This window comes from Neolamprologus multifasciatus, chromosome 14, assembly GCF_963576455.1.
Source record: "Neolamprologus multifasciatus chromosome 14, fNeoMul1.2, whole genome shotgun sequence".
NCBI lineage: Eukaryota > Metazoa > Chordata > Actinopteri > Cichliformes > Cichlidae > Neolamprologus > Neolamprologus multifasciatus.
In genome coordinates this window covers 36,887,018-36,908,063 of record NC_140452.1, presented here as the reverse complement: position 1 = coordinate 36,908,063, position 21,046 = coordinate 36,887,018, and the positions used below count along the sequence as shown (strand labels likewise).

The 21,046-nt window shown below is 43.0% G+C and overlaps 1 protein-coding gene and 1 long non-coding RNA gene across 5 annotated transcripts in view; both read right to left on the bottom strand.

Moving 5' to 3' along the window:
* The window catches only part of sgsm2 (small G protein signaling modulator 2), a 113,171-nt gene extending 95,819 nt beyond the window's left edge, over positions 1–17,352 (bottom strand). For 2 of the 4 annotated variants that reach the window (XR_014877927.1, XM_085184688.1), the window contains exons 1-2: positions 15,765–16,971; positions 2,667–2,742 (exon numbers count right to left, since the gene is read on the bottom strand). Coding sequence is in view for 3 of the 4 variants with exons in the window: in XM_085184688.1 (XP_085040814.1) it covers positions 2,667–2,742; positions 15,765–15,824 (136 nt within the window). In the remaining variant the exon portion in view is untranslated. Of the gene's footprint in view, positions 1–2,666; positions 2,743–15,764 lie in introns of all 4 variants that reach the window. The other 2 variants (XM_085184689.1, XM_085184690.1) reach the window with 2 other exon arrangements.
* On the bottom strand, positions 7,099–15,758 carry LOC146504583 (uncharacterized). The gene is made up of 2 exons (XR_014877943.1): positions 7,653–15,758; positions 7,099–7,617 (listed from the first exon to the last, which is right to left on the bottom strand). It is a non-coding gene; the product is annotated as an uncharacterized LOC146504583 (long non-coding RNA).
* Positions 17,353–21,046: the final 3,694 nt, after the last annotated feature.

Here is a 21,046-nt window from a genome sequence, read left to right as displayed (position 1 = left end):
GTGTGGGTGTGGAAAGGATGATCTTATTACTAAATCTTAAGTCAAAGATTCTTTGGTTCGGTCAACGAAGCGGACGAGCAGCTGACACGACCCAGACACCTGGGAAATTTTACCAGCAGGCAGCTTTTAGTCCTCAGGCATCATCTAAGGTCCTGCCAGGCTGAACCGTGGCCATCCATCGACACGCCGACTACTTAGTTTCATTTGAGAAAATTCAATTTTTAATTAAAAAAAAGCCTTTTCTTTTCATTTCAGTCTCTGTAAAGCATTTATAATAATAAAGGTTAAAGTAGCATATATATGAAATATCATTTTTCTGACATATATAGATGCGTGAGGAGTGGACAGGACAAATGGACAGGAGGTGAGAGCAGAGAAGGAGAGAAGGAGATGAGACAGTGTGCAGGTTACAGTTACTGAGGCTGAGAAGACATGAAGAGATGGAAACACGTTCAGGAAGCATCCGTTTAGGGGGAAAGCCAGATGAGGAATAACTGGGTGAATGAACGGCAGCCAGCAAGCTACCAGGTAACACCCAGTGGACGATTTCTGATATGTTTAAAAGAAAGAGTGACGTCCATATACGACTCCTGCTCTTAGAGTTTATCTGCTGTTCATATTCAGGGAGACAGAGAACCGTGGAAACAAGGATTTCTGATAGGACAGACCAGAAACACCTCGCCTGAACATCCCTAAACTACCCCACCTACCCTTGAGATGAAGCTCATTTCCACTGCTTGTGTCTGCAGAATTATTAGCCCCACTATGAACATGGATTTTTTTCATCCATCCATTCGCTTCCGCTTCTCCTTTTCAGGGTTGCGGGGGCGCTGGAGCCTATCCCAGCTGTCATAGGGCGAGAGGCGGGGTACACCCTTGACAGGTCGCCAGTCTGTCGCAGGGCCAACACACAGAGACTGGCTGTGTCCCAATTCAGGGTCTGCAGCCTTAAAGGCCACATTTTAAGGCCGATTACGTCACAGCGACGCGACGAAGGCTGTCCCAATTCGAAGGCTGCTCGAAATGCGGCCCTCAAATGCGTCCTTCATTTCCCTGAATTTTAAGGACGTGGCGGTGTAGACTTCGTGGCCCAACATATCCCAGAATGCATAGCGTGGCGGTGGGTGTGGATAATTTTGCCGGAAAAAAACGGCAGATGAGGGGCGCCGAAGAGTAAACTTTAAGTAAGTACTGAATATTATGTCACTTATTTATGTGCAAATGTTTAATAACGAAGAACATTAAAACATTACTGTTGGCCACATGTCAGCAAAGTCATGTGACATTAGCGACGTTTGTACTAACTTGGTTTTAAAGCCTTTACTTTAAAATATACGCCGTTCAATAGCTGAGCTTAATCAGAGAATGATCAAAGCTCATGTAGAAACAAACAAACAAATGAACAAAAGATGTTCTCCTTCATTTCTGTCAAACAAAGCTGTATGAAACGTTTCCAGCTGGTAGTAGCATGGTTGCTAGGCAACCTCGGCAGCGCAACGGAGGCTAGACCGTCCCATTTCACAAGCCTCGCACTTCCGGCCTTAGCGGTCTTTGAGGATCGCTGAGGCTGCGTACTTTAAGGCTGCAGACCCTGAATTGGGATACAGCCACAGACAACCATTCACACTCACATTCACTCGCACATTCACACCTAGTGGCAGTTTGGATTATCCAGTTAACCTATCCCCACTAACTGCATGTCTTTGGACGGTGGGAGGAAGCCGGAGTACCCGGAGGGAACCCACGCAAACACGGGGAGAACATGCAAACTCCACACAGAAAGACCTGATGGTGGAATTGAACTCAGGACCTTCTTGCTGTGCAGCAACAGTGCTAACCACCGTGCTGCCCTTTTTTAAAAATACATATTTCACAAATGCTCTGAACCACAGCAAATGATTTCTGATCCTTGTCTCACAAGCTCCTCTTCTGGCACAGACCTTCTTCAGTTCACAGGTCGGGTTTTGTGCAGGTCAGTCAGTAAGACTCACTTTGGTCTTCTGATGGTCTTCTTCATCAGGAGTGACGGATGTTTTGGGTCAGAGAATAAAGCAACGACTTATCAGAAGTCTCTACGTTTTCTGTTATATTTGGACATTTAATTAAATAGTCAGAGGCCAAAACCTCTTTGCAGCATTTGTCATACTCAGGTGACTTGGCTGATCTGCAGCTATAGGCGGAGGCAGCTTTGTAACCAGCATGGAAGCTGTGACTCATACAGTACTGCGAGCTCAACGAGCCGGTCAGGAGGGGCAACCCCCCTGTGTCCGGCCACACACACACACACACACAGGCTTAGAAAGGTTTTGTACAGCCTCTCTATGAAATTAGGTTTCCATTATCTCCATTGTGATTACTAACGCTCCACTGAGACAGCAGCACAGTGACGTCAAAGGAAGTCCTTGATGAAGAAGTAGCATTAAGTCACCTGGTAAGGAGTTCAACAAGTTTAAGTGTGTGTGTGTGTGTGTGTGTGTGTGTGTGTGTGTGTGCGCTAAATGATGTTTAGTGAGAACGTTTTACAGAAGGGAATGAAAATTACATTGACGTGAAAATGTGTCATCACCCCAGCAAATCCAGATAATCACTATAAGTCGATGTCACATCCTGTGAAGACACTCAACTGTACGTGTGGTGGAAAACGAGAGAAGAGGAAGAGTACTCACTGCAGAGAGCGATGATGTGGCTGCTGTCTTCGTGGACAAACTTCTTAGTCACTGCTTCCTCCATAATCTGCTTCACCTGCACACAGAAGAGCCGGAGTGACGCTAAGAGTCATCGTCTTTAACCTCAGCTGCATCGGTGCCTCGCTGAATAGAGATGGAAGCCGCAGCCAGTCTCACAGTCAAGCTGCATCAGTTTTACATAAAAGCTACAGGAACTGAACACACCCGCTCCAGATGATGGTACGGTAATGTTTGCAGTGCTTCCTCATCGCCACTCTTTTATGATGACATGTGGAAAGCACTTTGTACAAATAATAAGAAAAGATTTTATTTTAAAAAAACAACCATTGCCCGGTGCACCCGGCTGATGATGATTGGTCAGATTGATGGTGTGTGCTTTAAACAGGCTTCACTCATCCAATCAGATCACTGAGCTTCAGCTGTTGGACTGAGACTAAAGAGCAACTGTGCCGACTGAACAGGTGTGTGGGCAGGTGGGTGTTTGTTTTCTAAACTAACTGAGACATAAATCACATTTGTAACTAAAACTGAACCTTTGTGTAAACTATATGGACCAATAGTGCTTGAGTTTACACACTTGTGGCAATGGGACTGAAATACCAGATTTCATTGAGCTGTGGCCCAAAACTTTAGTCCACAGAGTGTATGATGGTGATAATGATGATGATAAAACAAGACCAACAATTATTAAAGTGATAAGCTTTAAGCATGATTTTCTGAAACGATGCAAAGGTAGGTAACTTATATAGACACAAATTTATATAACACAGTTCTTTGAACTGCAAAAGCTGGTGGGTGTCACACATGACTCCCACACAACACGTTCACACAGACGTGAGATTTGATCCCCTGTAAAAGCATCACGGTGAAGAGTTTTGCACTTTATTTCTTTCCCACCTGTTTTAAATATGAAATTAGAATATTTAGCTTCAGATATTTCGGTGGTATATTAGAATAAATAACACTGGTGCTAAAAAGCTGATTCACTATACTGTAGTTCTGTAAATGATCACAAAGAAAGAAGCAAACACACTTAAATCTGCTGAAAGGGCAAAAACCTTGAACAGGTAATAGACCAGTCAGAGACTGGACTGATACTGACTGAGTATGGGGCGATCGTGGCTCAAGAGTTGGGAGTTTGCCTTGTAATCGGAAGGTTGCCGGTTCGAGCCCCGGCTCCGACAGTCTCGGTCGTTGTGTCCTTGGGCAAGACACTCCACCCGTTGCCTACTGGTGGTGGTCAGAGGGCCCGGTGGCGCCAGTGTCCGGCAGCCTCGCCTCTGTCAGTGCGCCCCAGGGTGGCTGTGGCTACAATGTAGCTTGCCATCACCAGTGTGTGAATGGGTGGATGACTGGATATGTAAAGCGCTTTGGGGTTCTTAGGGACTAGTAAAGCGCTATATAAATACAGGCCATTTACCATTTACCATTTGATACTCTCATACATCAATGCAGTACCAACACTGTGACACGTGCCTGACGGTGTAGTTCTACTTTTCTTTTACTCTGTTAAAATAAAGATCACTGGCTTCATATCACCAAAGAATGTAAAGACGGCTCAGCAGCTGTTCATTGCTGTTTACTGATTGGTTATCGGTATGGAAACCAATGTTTTTCTATGGAACGTCAATTACCCCATTACCAAATATCTATCTATCTATCTATCTATCTATCTATCTATCTATTAGGGGTGCAACGATACTCGTATCGATATTGAACCGTTCGATACAGTGCTTTCGGTTCAGTACGCATATGTATCGAACAATACAAAATTTTTAATTTATTTGATCAACTTTTCTTCTGACGATGCTGTCTGTGTTGAGCGCTCAGTGGATCTGCGTTTGACTACTCCGCCTAGGCTGCACTGTCAAGTGCAGATCCACTGAGCGCAGCGCAAGCTAGCAAGACAGAAGCTAAGCTCGTTGCAACATGGCGAATTGAACCTCCCCCACCCTCATTCAGATCTGGCGTTTGGAACTATTTTGGTTTTCATGTGACGTATGACCCTGAAGGTAAGCGCGTCATGGACTAAAGTAAAACAGTATGTTGGATGTGCCACGCAATGTTCAATTACATTGGTGGGAACTAGTGCGTTAGCGCAGTTAGCTCGTTAACATGTTGGCCGTCCAGCCCCACGCACGGGGCGATCTGCGGTAGCTCGTTAACGGAGATTTGCCGTGTTGTGGCGTTAACGTCATTTCAGATTAACGCTGACAGCACTAGTGGGAACACAACGAATATGACTGCACATTTACTCCGACATCATCCTCGTGGAAAGAGAAGTGGAAGCAGACAAAAACAACAAGCACGCATGCTACAAACTTTACCCGAGTCATTTAGACAGCCGTTAGCACATGATTCTCCTTATGGGGACCTGATATGTTTAATATGCTGCTGAGAATATAGCCCAGAAGAAGCGTATAGTATAGCTTTTATTTTGGAAAGAGACATTTCTCTGTAATAAACTCTCTTTTCCAAAGATGAGGGATTTCTCCATCAGATTAATTTTTTTATTATGTTGTTGTTTCAGCAACATTAAATTTAAAAACTGTACTTTTGAGTTAAAATATATATTTATAATTTTAATAAATGACAAATTAAAAAAGCATGAACATTTTTTTGTATCAAAAAAATATCGAACCGTGACACCAAAGTATCGAACCGAACCGTGAATTTTGTGTATCGTTGCACCCCTAATATCTATCTATCGAGAGAGAACAACATCGGAGATCTTTGTCCAGAAGAGTCCAGGCACAGCTGAGATACTGAGCAGGACCGTCAAGCTCCCAGGCCTCTGGTAGAGGACCCGAGTTTGAAGGATCAACCACCCACAGGGGCGAGAGGGGAATTTTTTTTGAAAATATATATAAATAAGAGTGACGCAGTCTCCCCTTCAAATTGTGACACGTAGGAATAACAGCTCTGACAATCTCACCCAAACATCCGCACTGCTGACTTCCAATTAATATCTTGGCATCCTGGAAACATTCAAATGAGTGTTTCTGCTGCTATCTGTTGTGTCTCTGGGGAGGAGAGCCTGAGCGAGTTCAGCAACACTGACTCAATCTGCCGCTCGCTTGTCCAAGTTCGCTCTCTCCAAAAAATTAATTGCAGTCGGTAATTAATCCAGGATGTGTCTGGCACCTCCGCCTGGTTCGGGTCTAATTGATAAACAGAATGGATTTAATTGCTTGTGTGGTTGTGTTATAATGAATTTCTTACTACAATATCGTTCTTTCGCTCAAAACCTTTTCCCTGTATTGTGGAGGAGTGGGAGGTTAAGATTTTAGTGAGGGGTGGGCTAAATCGCTCGATTTGGAGAGCCAAACAAACAAACAGCTGCTATAGACTTGTTGTTCCTGAAAAGAAGAATAGGAGTTTAAAACAGCTCCAAACTTTCCTGTTTCTTAAAGCGTATAGTTCGGGCTGGATCAGGTGACCCTGAATCCTCCCTTAGTTGTAGGCTGCTGGGGATTCCCATGATGCACTGGGTGTTTCTTCTTCACTCACTATGTGTTAACAGACCTCTCTGCATTGAATCATATCTGTTATTAATCTCTGTCTCTCTTCCACAGCATGTCTTTATCCTGTCTTCCTTCTCTCATCCCAACCAATCACAGCAGATGGCCCCGCCCCTCCCTGAGCCTGGTTCTGCTGGAGGTTTCTTCCTGTTAAAAGGGAGTTTTTCCTTCCCACTGTCGCCAAAGTGCTGCTCATAGGGGGTCATATGATTGTTGGGTTTTTCTCTGTATGTAATATTCTAGGATCTACTGTACAATATAAAGCACCTTGAGGCGACTGTTGTTGTGTGATTGTGATTTGGTGCTGTATAAGGCTGCCACAAACGATTATTTTGATAGTCGACTAGTCACCGATTATTTTTGCGATTAGTCGACTAATCAGATCATCATCCATTGGACGTAAAACTACAGCTTATTGCACCAGCAGCATCTGCTCTTATATAACTATCATTAGCTTACAGCTTGAAGTGTTTAAGGTCTGTGCTAACTAAAAATAAAGACAAGATGATAGTTTATTAAATTTTAATGAAATTTGCAGATTGTTTCGGTGAAGTTTAATAAACTCCTTGCTATCTAAAATATAACAGGACACCGGAGTAAATTCTCGAGCATCTCACACTTCTGATAATCAGCTGTCTGCTTGATGTTTATTCAGCTGTGTAAAAACTATAACTTTAATCTCAGCCAAACCGATTTACTCAGGAACAAATAAAATACTGAAAAAAGCCAAACAACAACATTTTTAAGTTATCTAAGTGACTTATATATCATGTTTAACCTGAGTAGTGAAAGACGGCGGTGGGTTTGAAAACGATTAGCCGGGAGTCCGGTGTTCTCACGGCTCTAGTGAGCCTAGCCCCCGGCTAGCTATCGAGCTAGTGGCTAACAGACGTCTCCGAAAACATCGGAGCGCTTTTGAAAATATGTGGTGTCTTGATAAACTGAGCAGATATTTGAGGTTTACACAGCTACATTCTCGCCTGAAAATATGTTAAACGTTTATTTTGTGACCCAGAAAGAATAATAAGAGTAATATTAAAACTAACTAGCTGCCGCCATTGTTGGAAACTGAGCTGGGCTGCGCTATGAATTCTGGGACACAGCTTCTTCTTCTTCGGGGTTTAACGGCAGCTGGCATCCTTGTACATGCAGTGCTGCCATCTTCTGTTTCAGTCCGTTATTACACTCTTAAATCCTACTATTTATTCCTGCGTCTTTTGGGATCTTACAAAGCTTCAAACGACGCGTCGACTATTAAAGTAGTCGTCGACGATTTTGATAGTCGATGTAATCGTGACTAGTCGACTAATCGTGGCAGCCCTAATGCTATATAAATAACATTGAAATTTGCTGGACAGTCGACAGGTTAAACTGGTCACAAAGAGCTTATACGATGCTGCACTGAAAACCTGCAAATACAAATAGTCACTAAGACGTGTTTAACTCTGACTGAGGGTTAAATTTGTACTTGTTAAATAAAACTTCAGTGTGGTAAAAATAAATTTTTATTAACTGCTGGAAGGCGAAGCAAACAGCAGTTTCTACAGCAGTTTCTGGTGTCATGTGTTTGGTTCACTTAAGCTTTCACCCTGATCAGCTGTGACTTGTTATTTAAGGTCTTTTTTAGTATTACTACTACTAGTCTTATAGTATTATAGTAGTACTGCTGGGCTCTGGGGTCATTCCCTTAAAGGAAAGGAAATAAGCAATAAAAATAAAACTTCCTAATGACGGAGCCTGTTATGTTACCAGATGGACACGTGCCAGTAGCCCACAGATCCAGTCAAACTGGCTCTTTACCATTCCTGTCTCTGCGTAACAGTCAGTCATAGATGCCACAAGGAAAAACAAGGAAATGTCGTGGCATTTGAAGGTCAGAGTGGCAAACACTGAGTCATCTGTTAACACATATTCTAAATATTATATTTCTGCGATTACCTTTAACGAAAACAAAATGCTATTTTCAGTCTACCAACAAATCCCGCTCAGTTATAAAGGCTTCACTATTACCTGCTCCTGTATTTGCAGGTACATTTCCAGTCAGTATGCTCAAAGATCCACGACTCAGACGCTTGAATTAACATGTTCACAGAGACAGGAGCAGACCCATGAGTCAGGTCAGGGGAACTTTCTCCTTCTCATCCACTTTTATAGATGTGCAAGTAGATCCATATATTCACGCAGAGAGCAGCTCCACCCACACCAACAGCTCCACAGAGCGGGATCGATACCTTCACCTGGTGGGACGATGAAACTAACAAGTTTAATTAGTTCTAGTTGTCAGTGATTACACAGACTTACCGTGAGCTCTAGGAGTTTTAATTCCAGCAGATAAAGTAACATCACATTTGCAATAAACATGGTTAAAAATCCAAATTCATAATAAATGTTTCTTAAAAACACACAGATGTTAATAACTGCTCAGATCGGCCCACCTGTTAACGAGCAGGCGTATAAACACTGCAGGTCAAACTCACGTGACTGGAGTACGTTAGATAGGGGTGGGGGAAAAAATGGATACTGTGTAGTATGGTGATATTTGTTTGCTAATAATGTATGGATACAGGGACACCAGAAATCGATATTTTGTTACAAAAAAGGTTTTTGTGCTCTGACTTCAGAGCATGTTGATCCTTTTTCTGAGCAAGAATCCTGACATTCCTTCACTGTCCAAATGTGTTTAATAAACATGACAGTTTACTTATTTTAATTTAAGACATGTTTTATTTTAATTAAGTTTAAAACTTTTTTATTTAATGTAAAATTATATTTTGTTTTAATTTACTTTCAAATTCTTCAGTTGCTGAAGGGGCTGCATAGTTTTCATAAACTGCATAGTTCAGAATAGCTATAATTGTACCAGATGGTTGATTCAGTTAAGTTGGACTAGACTGTAATACAAACCGTTCAGTTTGTCAACAATCAAACTGAAATGAGAGAAAGACTGAGTGTGAGACTTTGATATTAGATAAAATGAATATTGATAAAGTTTACCTTTATGTACAGAATCTGAATATCGCAAAATATTTTTAAAAAATACAATAATATCGTATCGTGGGATGTATGGTGATTCCCACCTCTAACGTTAGAAGCTCGTTTTGTTGGCACAAAGTTCACATGACCTCAGAGATACCTGCATTTATGGACTTTAGCTTAAAGATGACGTTCCTGCATTAATAAGCACGCACTTCCAGGGACAACGTTGAAGACAAATTCACTGTGTTTGGGGTTTTTGTGCCGTTCATGGCTGAGCAGAGCTGGGTGATTCTGACACACTTCTACGAATCCTGAAGCTAATGCTTTCTGGGAGGAGAAAGGAGCTCATTAGCCCCCCTCTGCTACATAAGGAGACGTTTAATTTTCCCTTTATCTCGTGTTCGTGACTGGACAAACAAGCGAACACCAACAGTTTGTTTGTGCTCACCAAGAACCATGCTCCTGATGCAAACGTGCTCCACACAGTGGAAAATACAGTAAGTGACTGTGCAGCAGACAGTTTGCTGTTTATCGTCCACCCAGGGTGGTGCTGAGGTTATGATTAAGGGCTTGTTCACTTCCTGAGGTGGGTCAGTTCATCGGAGCACCAGCCTCTTTGGTTTGTGATAAATAACAATATTAAAGCATTTTTGTGCCACCTTTAAACGTGCTTCACTATTTTTACATGACCGTAAGGTGACAGCTGAGAATTTCATTCATTTGTCACATTTTCAGCTCATCATTTTGTAATTAGCGTGAAGCACGGCGCTCTTCTCTGAAAGGTGAACAACAGCGGCACGGCTGCGCACTGTTAGATACGAGTCGGGCTCATTAACGGCGGCACAGGTGTTTCCACTTCCTGCTGATTAGACATGTGTCTGAGAGTGGAACACGGGCAGCGCTGTGACGGGGATTACTCACGACTTTAACACAAATAATTAGTTTGAATGGATGCTGAAGCCCGAGCGGCTCAGTCGCCATTGTTCGTTTTTATCAATTACAAGTTTGTCCTCCTGTGAAACACACCTACGACCCAGGCGGGACCTTTGCTGCCCCAACAGGTGGAGGAGGCAACGACAGCCTGTGTCTCTATTAGGTGTGTTTGATAAAGGTGCACCATGTGTGGCTTTTAAAACAGCGCACTGCAAACATTAGGATGGTGTTAACTGCTCGCTCTTTTGTCAGCTCTTGCCGCTCGTCTCCGTGTCAGGTGGGAATTTAGAGGAAGCACCTTGCTTTGAGATGATGCAGAAATGACAAATGTCCAAAATAAGTGTGATTATGATTTTTGCAATAATCTCAGAGCCTCACGTGTGTTTTTAGATTCGTTTCCCAGTTGGAAAACCAGCCACACTGACTTTATCTAATCCTGGATGTTCAATTTGATGGCTTATAAAAACTGTAATAATAATGTTCATGTGTTTGTTTGTTTTTAAGACTTTTGGTTTCAAAACTGAGCGTCCCTGTTGTTGAAGAAGCCTCTAACTCAGGGGTGGGGGGGCCTCAGGGCCCGGTGTCCTGCAGGTTTAAATGTGTCCTTGATCCAACACGGCTCATTTAAAAACTTCTCCAGAGGCCTGATAACAAACTAATCATTTGATTCATGTGTGCTGACCCAGGGTGAGATCCTCACCCCTGCTCTAACTACTAAATACTTCTTTGGATCATTAATTAGGTAAAATTACGACAACCGGATTTTTCTGATGCCCGTGTTGTTTCTTCAAATACTGTTCTGAATCTGCTGCTGAATAACTCTGGTCTCTGATGTGGGCCCTCTACCCACATTATCCTCACACATATATGGTTTTAACTACTATCTAAGAAAATTGCGCTCTGGTTTGTTGTACTGCACGCCTTCACTGAAGAGCTGCTGTCAGGCCACAGAGACACCGTCATTACTGAGGTCATGAGCAATGCCCTCGTAACACTGGTGGTGGAAGAGGGAGGCTGAAGGATCAGTTCATTTGTCCTCACTCATAATGCAGTTGTTGACCTGATGCTGCTTTTCACAGATACTATGACCCTGAGATAACTCTCTCCTTAAAGAGACATATCCTGTATAGTGCTGCCACAAACGATTATTTTGATAGTCGACTAGTCACCGATTATTTGTGCGATTAGTCGACTAATCAGATCATCATCCATTGGACGTAAAACTACAGCTTATTGCACCAGCAGCATCTGCTCTTATATAACTATCATTAGCTTACAGCTTTAAGTGTTTAAGGTATGTGCTAACTAAAAATAAAGACAAGATGATAGTTTATTAAAGTTTAATGAAATTTGCAGATTGTTTCGGTGAAGTTTAATAAACTCCTTGCTATCTAAAATATAACAGGACACCGGAGTAAATTCTCGAGCATCTCACACTTCTGATAATCAGCTGTCTGCTTGATGTTTATTCAGCTGTGTAAAAACTATAACTTTAATCTCAGCCAAACCGATTTACTCAGGAACAAATAAAATACTAAAAAAAGCCAAACAATAGAATTTTTAAGTTATCTAAGTGACTTATATATCATGTTTAACCTGAGTAGCGAAAGACGGCGGTGGGTTTGAAAACGATTAGCCGGGAGTCCGGTGTTCTCACGGCTCTAGTGAGCCTAGCCCCCGGCTAGCTATCGAGCTAGTGGCTAACAGACGTCTCCGAAAACGTCGGAGCGCTTTTGAAAATATGTGGTGTCTTGATAAACTGAGCAGATATTTGAGGTTTACACAGCTACATTCTCACCTGAAAATATGTTAAACGTTTATTTTGTGACCCAGAAAGAATAATAAGAGTAATATTAAAACTAACTAGCTGCCGCCATTGTTGGAAACTGAGCTGGGCTGCGCTATGAATTCTGGGACACAGCTTCTTCTTCTTCGGGGTTTAACGGCAGCTGGCATCCTTGTACATGCAGTGCTGCCATCTTCTGTTTCAGTCCGTTATTACACTCTTAAATCCTACTACTTATTCCTGCGTCTTTTGGGATCTTACAAAGCTTCAAACGATGCGTCGACTATTAAATCAGTCGTCGACGATTTTGATAGTCGACGTAATCGTGGCAGCCCTAGTTGTAATGCTAGAATATTTCTTCAGAGAAGAAACTATTTAATGCTGTTACACAGCAGCATCCAAGGCTACCCAGTGTAGTACATAAAGGAAATGAAGGCCAACTTCCAACACTACGGTCACAGTATTGATGTTGGTCATGTGACCGTTTCCTGATCTTGAAGATGATTTTCCATTTCTGTGAGCAGCTGGAGAACTACTCATGAAGAGCTTTTACAACTATACAACTGTTCATGAGTGGAGTGTGTGTGTGTGTGTGTGTGTGTGTGTGCGCGCACATGCATTTCACCCGGCTCTCTGCTTCTTCTAAAGAGAGAGCCTTTATTTCTATCACAGAGCAAACGTGAGGCCAACATGTGGAGAGCTGTTACACTGACACGTGTAAACACTGCAGGATTTAATCCATCATATCAGCATGCATGGCTACAGTTACATGAGGGTAACAGTTCAGTACAGCTACATGCATACACTCGATTCAGCTCAGGTTTGAACAAAGTATCTTTTACTGCAGCAGTAAAACAGAAAAACCCAGGATGCTACATTTTAAGCACATATACTTTGATTTGTTATCTGACTAGTTAAGAAACTGCTAGAATAGCTCTGTGTTTAGGGGGAAATTAATTTCCTCCAAAAATCTTCTATGTTGTGGAGACAGAGAAAATTATGGATCTACAGGACGACTAAGCTGCTTCTGCAACCACCAGAAAACTACTACAGATTTTATAAAGGAGAAGGATGCTTAAGGAAACAGGTGACTACAGAAAAGCACTTTTTAACTCGGTATAAGAGACCACCTGACAGGGCCGCTCACTGCTCACTGCTGAGATATTAATCGCCAACTGATGCAATTTAACTTCTTAGGGAGCTGCACAGGCTTTCAGTTGCCAAGCAATAGTGAGCGAGCAGAGTGCCGCTTAAAGAGACAGAGAGCTTTAACGCAGGAGCCAGTCAGCCCGTTCAAACCAGGCTCTCTCCACACAGCTGGATTTACCATGCTTTAAAACATCCTGAGACAGTGACGGGCGTGCCATGGATGAACTCTGGGATAATCGTGTATACCAAATATATACAGAATGTGAAGAGTTTAGAGCAGATAGAGCAGATGGCAAAAAACAGATAACTGATCCTTTCTTAAGCAACAGCATCTCCTTCACGTGAGGGCACATTAATCCTCGTCTGAAGTTAAAAGATCTGCGTTTAATTGACAGAAAACAGGAAGTGGTGTGTATGAAAAAAAGAACCTGACAATAACCCCTGTGTTTGAGAAGCACTGCGCTGTATGAGGAGAAGCAGATGGTTCAATATTACATGTTGAACAAAGGACCACCTCATCACATGTAGAGAGGATTTTAATACAACTTCAATTATTTCAAAATTCAAACACAAAGACACTCCACCGAGGCGCCGAGGCGTTGTTTAAATGTTAACAGCCAGCATGCATTAACAATTGATGCTACTGCAGCACAAGACGGTGACCGGAGGTGTATTTGAAGATGCAGCTCGGCGTATCAACACCTTTCAGTGGCTCAGTCACCCAAGACTGCAGCAGTCTTTTTCTTTTCCCACGTGGTCTGTGTTTAGTAGACGCAGACCCCACCACCTGCAGTCATCCTGAGAACTGGAGCTATTTTGAGCCGGAGGCGATGCTATGACTCAATTATTTAAGACTCAAACCTGTAGGTGACTATGGAAGAGCTGGAGGAGAACACAAGTGTTTAGCCTGGATATTCAAAATGAGTCTTGCACCTCCGACTGCCAGTATGTGTGACAGGCAGGAGAAACACCCTTCAACCACGTAATTAATGCTGATGTTTCACAGTTTGTCCACCAGAGGGCACTCTGCAACCTCCCTTTGCTGGCAACACAAAGGCAGAGAGTGAAGAAGTATTCAATGACTTCTAACAATAAAAAAGGATATTTTTAAACTGCACTCATATATACAACACATTACAACTGTTAGGAAAATATGTTTATTATTGTGGGTCTGAAAAAAATTAACCAACATATCACATGTTTTAAAATCACTAAATATTAATATTGGCCTTAAAAATCCTGTCAATCAATCTATAATAATGATAAACCTGTATGTTCATGTTTAATGTTACTTGTTTGAAATACAGGTTTATCAGCCCAGAATTCTGCATCCTGACTGGACAGGAAGACAAAAGCTAACACGCTGTTAAGTGGTCAACACAGAATGAAAGAGAAACAACTGCAGGAGTAACGATCATGTTTAGGTCTCACTGCTCGTTCTGTTGATTCATGAATGTGCATGCTGTCAGCAGGCCGTCAGCATTTAGCATCTTTAGTCAGTTGTAAAAGATGAAAAGTGTGGTGAGGTTTGCAAGTCACACAATGGCTCCAAACGTCCAACTCAGCTGCAGCTTTTATCCCCTTAAAGTCAAAGTGTTTCCATTTTCTGCTTTCGTCTTCTTTTAGATGCAGCAGTGATATGAATCCACTAAACCACAATCTTCAGTCGATGTATCTGAATACTGGAGCAAACACGACAACTAAACGATATCAAGTCATTCGCTGCCTGAAGCGAAGCAGTGACGGAGAACTAATGAGGTTCTGTTTGATGAACGGGATACTTGAACTCACAGCACAGAGAACACTGATTAGGTAATCCCCCCACCTCTTCACTCTATCAGATTTTTGGCCTGTTATTTTTAGCCTGACCTTTCTTCTCCACTATAATGGCAGGAGCTTCAAGCTCAGACTGAGGTACAAGCAGTGAGCCACACCTCGCCACATCCAGCCTCCTAAGAGGCTGCTTTTGGTTTTTACTGACATGTCATCTGCAGGGAAATATCTCCAGTTGTAGCTTTCAGCATGAGGATTACGAGAGTGGGTAGAAAGGTTAAAGGGGTAATGATTTATTCCCCACTGGGGAGATGTGAGACATTCATCATGAGGAAGAGAAAAAGCCTGTAGCACAGTGTGCACCGTGGATGTTGGTGCTGCTGGTAGATGCCGCGGCTTATCACTTAAAACATGAGGTTTCTAATGCAATCCTCCTGCAGGGCCAGCTTATGATTGGATGCAAATTACGGACATCATCATGTTGATACAAATAGTTTGTAAATAAGGGGTTCCTCCTCCCCACTTTTGCCAAATGTTTGATGATGTTAGCTGTCAGATCATTAAATACTTGATATCATTTAAACATGATCGGGCTTTTACACACAGTCACATTTTAAAATGCCTTCATGTGCACTAGAAAGTGAATTACTGTGGACAAAATCAGACATGCTGACATATTTGAAATGTAACAGTAATAAACACGAAGCAAAGAAAGCAGGTGTTTTATTACTCACAGAGTGCAGCTGCATGAGCACTGATGCTGCGTTTATTTAACTGTTTGGCAACTTGAACTTGTGACGCTGACAACTGAGCCCCACACAGCACGAACACGCTCCCCTTCCACCCCAAACACCCCCCTCTCTGTGGGCATTTTTGAGTCCAATAAAGTAATAGAGTACTGATGTGCAGCTCGGCAGGCCGTCACGTGTGCGCGCCTACCTCTCGTTTGACGTTCCAGAGTAATTTCTCCTTGTACTCTTCCTCCGTGCAGCCCTCCATGTCCGCGGTGTTCCTCACGACGCGTCTGTATGTCCCCGTCACGCTCCGTGCGCTCTGCTCGGCCTTTCCGAAGCGCTCTCCTTTTATTTCTCGGTTCCTTCTTCCTTGGTTCAGCAGGACTCTGACGCAGCCGAGCAGCTTGACGGCGACGTCAGAGGATCCGCCTTCCTCGCGTTACTGATCAATGGAAGCGCAAGAAAGGAGGAAAACAATCACTGGAGCGCACAGCATCCAGCCCCTCCCCAACCTGCCGCCTGCAGCCACTCAGCATCCAACACACCAACCTGTAGAGCCTCGAGTTATTTATAGCTTATTCTGTGAAAACGTGTGAAAATGCTGCTCTGGCTCAGTCGATGTTTGCAGCTCCACTTTATGTTTGTGTGGAGCAAACGCCTCCTCACAGCTTTGCACCGGGACTCCGGTGCCGTGAGCGTGGAATGAGATGGTTAGGTGCAGTATTCCTTCTGTCTTTATCCACACGCTTACAGGAGGGCGCAGCATCTGATCACAGCACATGTGGACAGTGCAGTCGCCTCTGATGCCAGGTTGGCCTGATGCAAAATGAATGACGTCACGGTAACGTGACGCACAGTAATCTCTTGTGGAGACCCCGTCATGAAACATTGTGTTTGCGCCTCCGTGTGGACTGAGTGTGCACCTGCAGCACGACTTATGTAGTTTCACATGAATGTGACAGTGAAGTCAACTTGACAGCAAACGCATGCTGCATGTAAGTGACGTTAGAGGATGAGAGAAGATCAGTTGGTGCTTTTTACAGCACGGACTGCATCTCTGCATCACTCGGTGATTGGTCCAGAAGTGCCTTTAAACCTTTTCCATGTCGTGTTGACTCATAGGCTGCGTTCACTCTGCAGGTCTTGATGCTCAATTCCGATTTTTTGATCAAATCCGATTTTTTTGTCTGCTCGTTCACACTACAAATAAAATGCGACAGCAAACGCGCTCTAGTGTGACGCTCAAAGCGGCCGCATGCGCAAAAGAAGACGTCACACACAACGCACTCTGTTTAGACCCAGAGCAACAGTATTGTTTGACTGATGGCCTTAATATAAAGACTTCGGACTTTACGTTTCTCAATTTTTGCTTTAAGTTATTTTGTTATTTACATAATAATGTAAATAACCTAATAATGTTCATTATTGCTGTTTTAGAGGAGCACTGCTTCAAAGGATAGTTACAGATTTCTGTCAGAATCTGCAGATTATACAGTACAAATAAAATGTTCACGTTTCTCCAACGTTGTCTTCCCAACAGTTTCACCGGATGGACAGGAAGCGTTCGCGATGTCTTCTCCAGCGCTGATAATTGGCGTCTGTCTTGTGTCAGTGACGTAAAAGACGTTGAGATCAAGAATCTCTCACCCCAACCAATCACAGCAGATGGCCCCGCCCCTCCCTGAGCCTGGTTCTGTCGGAGGTTTCTTCCTGTTAAAAGGGAGTTTTTCCTTCCCACTGTCGCCAAAGTGCTGCTCATAGGGGGTCATATGATTGTTGGGCTTTTCTCTGTATCTATAAAGCGCCTTGAGGCAACTTTTGTTGTGATTTGGCGCTATATAAATAAAATTGAATTGAATTGAATAGAATCATCCTGAAATTGTGCAACAGGTAAAATTGGACCTTTCCCTCATGGAGCAGCTGTCATGCGTGGATCCAGATCCCTGCCAGTGTGAAGTGGAACAACTTTCATCAATGCCTGTTTGACTGCTGTCATCATAATCAGCGCTTCCTTATAAGAGAACTGAGTATAATTTTATATCAGCTGCCAAATGCCCCGTCCTACCTGAGCTCCATGGTGACCTCAGACCTGGTGATGTCAAAATCATTGACTCTGGCCCTGCACGTCCCATGTTTGCAGTGATTCTTGGTGTCTGTGTGCACATGGTTTGGTTCAGGGCACCAATTCAGTTTTATTTACATAGCACCAAATCACAACAACATTTGCCTCAAGGTGTTTTAGATTGTAAGATAAATGCTCAACAATAATACAGCAAAAAACCCAACAATCATATGAACCCCTATGAACAAGCACTTTGGCGACAGTGGGAAGGAAAAACTCCCTTTTAACAGGAAAGTTAAAAGGCAGTTTTTATGAAAATCTTAAAAGTAGAGATAGTGTCTGTCTCCTGAATCCAAACTGGAAGCTGGTTCCACAGAAGAGGGGCCTGAAAACTGAAGGCTCTCCCTCCCATTCTACTTTTAAATACTCTAGGAACAACAAGTAGGCCTGCAGAGCGGGAGCGAAGTGCTCTAATAGGGTGATATGGTACTACAAGGTCATTAAGATAAGATGGGGCCTGATTATTTAAGACCTTGCATGTGTGCTCTCACTGAAGCATTTTGTTTAGGAATCTACTCATCTTGTTGCATGCAGCCTCTATGTTGGTCGGACGCCCAGGTACTCCTCCATCACAACAGCCGATGTTTCCGCAAAATCCTCGGCGGGTGCTCCTGTCACTAACACATCCATCCAGTTGTATTTGTGAGTATTTGTGTGGGTGACATGACCCGAAGTCGTGCTGAAAGTCTTAGTTGATGGTGAACAGAAACAGAGATCACAGTCGCCTTGTACGGGTACGTTTCAAGACATGTTTTCACCTGTGGTCTGAGGTGGGCCGTGACCTGGTGATGTCATGGTTGTGGACCTCTATCAGTGTCTCCAGTACCTTCATCACATGTGATCGAGGGCAACTGACAACCTGTTAAACTTTGATGGCGGTGACTTCTTTGATGCAGGAACTAGACAGTATCTCAGTTTCCTGTAGCACAGTCAGGTTTGATCAGTCTTAATGTGTGCACACTCGCCCTCTTGTGGCCAAAGAGCGTATAACACATTTCCAGTGAACAGCTTTGTTCCATCGTCCATTTAAGACTAAATGAAATTTTACATCCACACAAAGAAACTGTATATTTGGTTGGGACAGGCCAAGGGTTCGGCATTAGTGAGCATTATGCCCACTATAATTTAATAATGACACCTGACTTGAACCCACAGGATGATGAGTGGATCCGTCTGTGTCACTGAAAGTGGGAACAAGCTCCAAGGCAGAGGACACAAGGTAAGTGTTGCAGTGAGTACTGTGATCCTGCAAAGGTACCAACACATTTGCTCTTTGAGCATTTATGCATCGGTGCTTTGGGTGAATAATAAAGAGCTGCAGTCACGCTGTAGCAGCCGTTCCTCCATCTACTGCGTCTGTTGCTTCAGGTGTTTCAATGCCAGCAGCTCAGAGTCACCATGGTTGACTTAGAATACTTGTTTGCACAATTTCCCTTTACACAAACACTTTGTATTGTACTCTATTACAAATGAATCAATATTAAACCTGTAAAAATCTTTAAAACACATTTTTCCCTCCCAAAACATCCATGCTCCTGCTACGGTTTGGAAACCCTTGGTGGGATGTGGTGCTGCTGTAGAGCTCAACCTTCATCTCTGCAGCTACAGCAATAGGATTGGTTGTGGAAGAAACTGCCAAAGTCTAAGTATCTGTTTAAGTGCTGCCCATTTGCACACATGTAGGTAAATGCTGTCTGTGAGCCACTCTGTGAACATCACCACAACTCCAGCTCCAAGTTTTGCGAGTTTCAACCTTCTTCATGCTTCAGTCCTCGAGGGCCGGCATCCTGAAACCTTTCCATGTGTCCCTGCTGCGACACACCGGACTAACACCAGTCGGTCATTAGCAAGACTGTAGAACCTGACTGATGCTGGGTTAGCAAACCTCTCACCCTGCCCTAAGTACTTTTATTGCCCCGTGTTCATTCAGTCATGAGCTGCTGTAACATGAATCAAGCGACTGAGCTGCCACCTCAGCATGTAGTCAGGTTCTATAGAGTCTTGCTAATGTTATTCAGGTGTGTTGCAGCAGAGACACGAGGAAAAGTTTCAGGACGCCGGCCCTCGAGGACTGGAGTTTGACACCTGTGCTTTAGAGCATCTCCCTGCTTCCCTTTTCCTTTATCCCGACGACAAAATCAACTCTCAGTTAGTGCTGCCACAAACGATTATTTTGATTGTCGACTAATCAGATCATCATCCATTGGACATAAAATGTACAGCTTATTGCACCAGCAGCATCTGCTCTTATATAACTATCATTAGCTTACAGCTGTAAGTGTTTAAGGTATGTGCTAACTAAAAATAAAGACAAGATGATAGTTTATTACATTTTAATGAAATTTGCAGATTGTTTCGGTGAAGTTTAATAAACTCCTTGCTATCTAAAATATAACAGGACACCGGAGTAAATTCTCGAGCATCTCACACTTCTGATAATCAGCTGTCTGCTTGACGTTTATTCAGCTGTGTAAAAACTATAACTTTAATCTCAGCCAAACCGATTTACTCAGGAACAAATAAAATACTGAAAAAAGCCAAACAATAACATTTTTAAGTTATCTAAGTGACTTATATATCATGTTTAACCTGAGTAGTGAAAGACGGCGGTGGGTTTGAAAACAATTAGCCGGGAGTCCGGTGTTCTCACGGCTCTAGTTAGCCTAGCCCCCGGCTAGCTATCGAGCTAGTGGGTAACAGACGTCTCCGAAAACGTCGGAGCGCTTTTGAAAATATGTGGTGTCTTGATAAACTGAGCAGATATTTGAGGTTTACACAGCTACATTCTCGCCTGAAAATATGTTAAACATTTATTTTGTGACCCAGAAAGAATAATAAGAGTAATATTAAAACTAACTAGCTGCCGCCATTGTTGGAAACTGAGCTGGGCTGCGCTATGAATTCTGGGACACAGCTTCGTCTTCTTCGGGGTTTAACGGCAGCTGGCATCCTTGTACATGCAGTGCTGCCATCTTCTGTTTCAGTCCGTTATTACACTCTTAAATCCTACTACTTATTCCTGCGTCTTTTGTGATCTTACAAAGCTTCAAACGACGCGTCGACTATTAAATCAGTCGTTGACGATTTTGATAGTCGACGTAATTGTGACTAGTCGACTAATCGTGGCAGCCCTACTCTCAGTGATCGAGAATCACCCTGTTCCTAGGTTCCTGTTTTTAAATGCTTGAATGACAAACAAAGACTCCAACAGTCCTCTGAAAATGGTCAAAGTCGTCTGAAGACTGAAATCTGAGGCGTTAGAATAGCTCAGCATCAGCTGGTCTCTGCGTTTGAATCCTCTGACAGCTGAGCTCAAACCACTGAGATTTAATAACACCTGCCTCCCACAAACAAAGACAAACAAA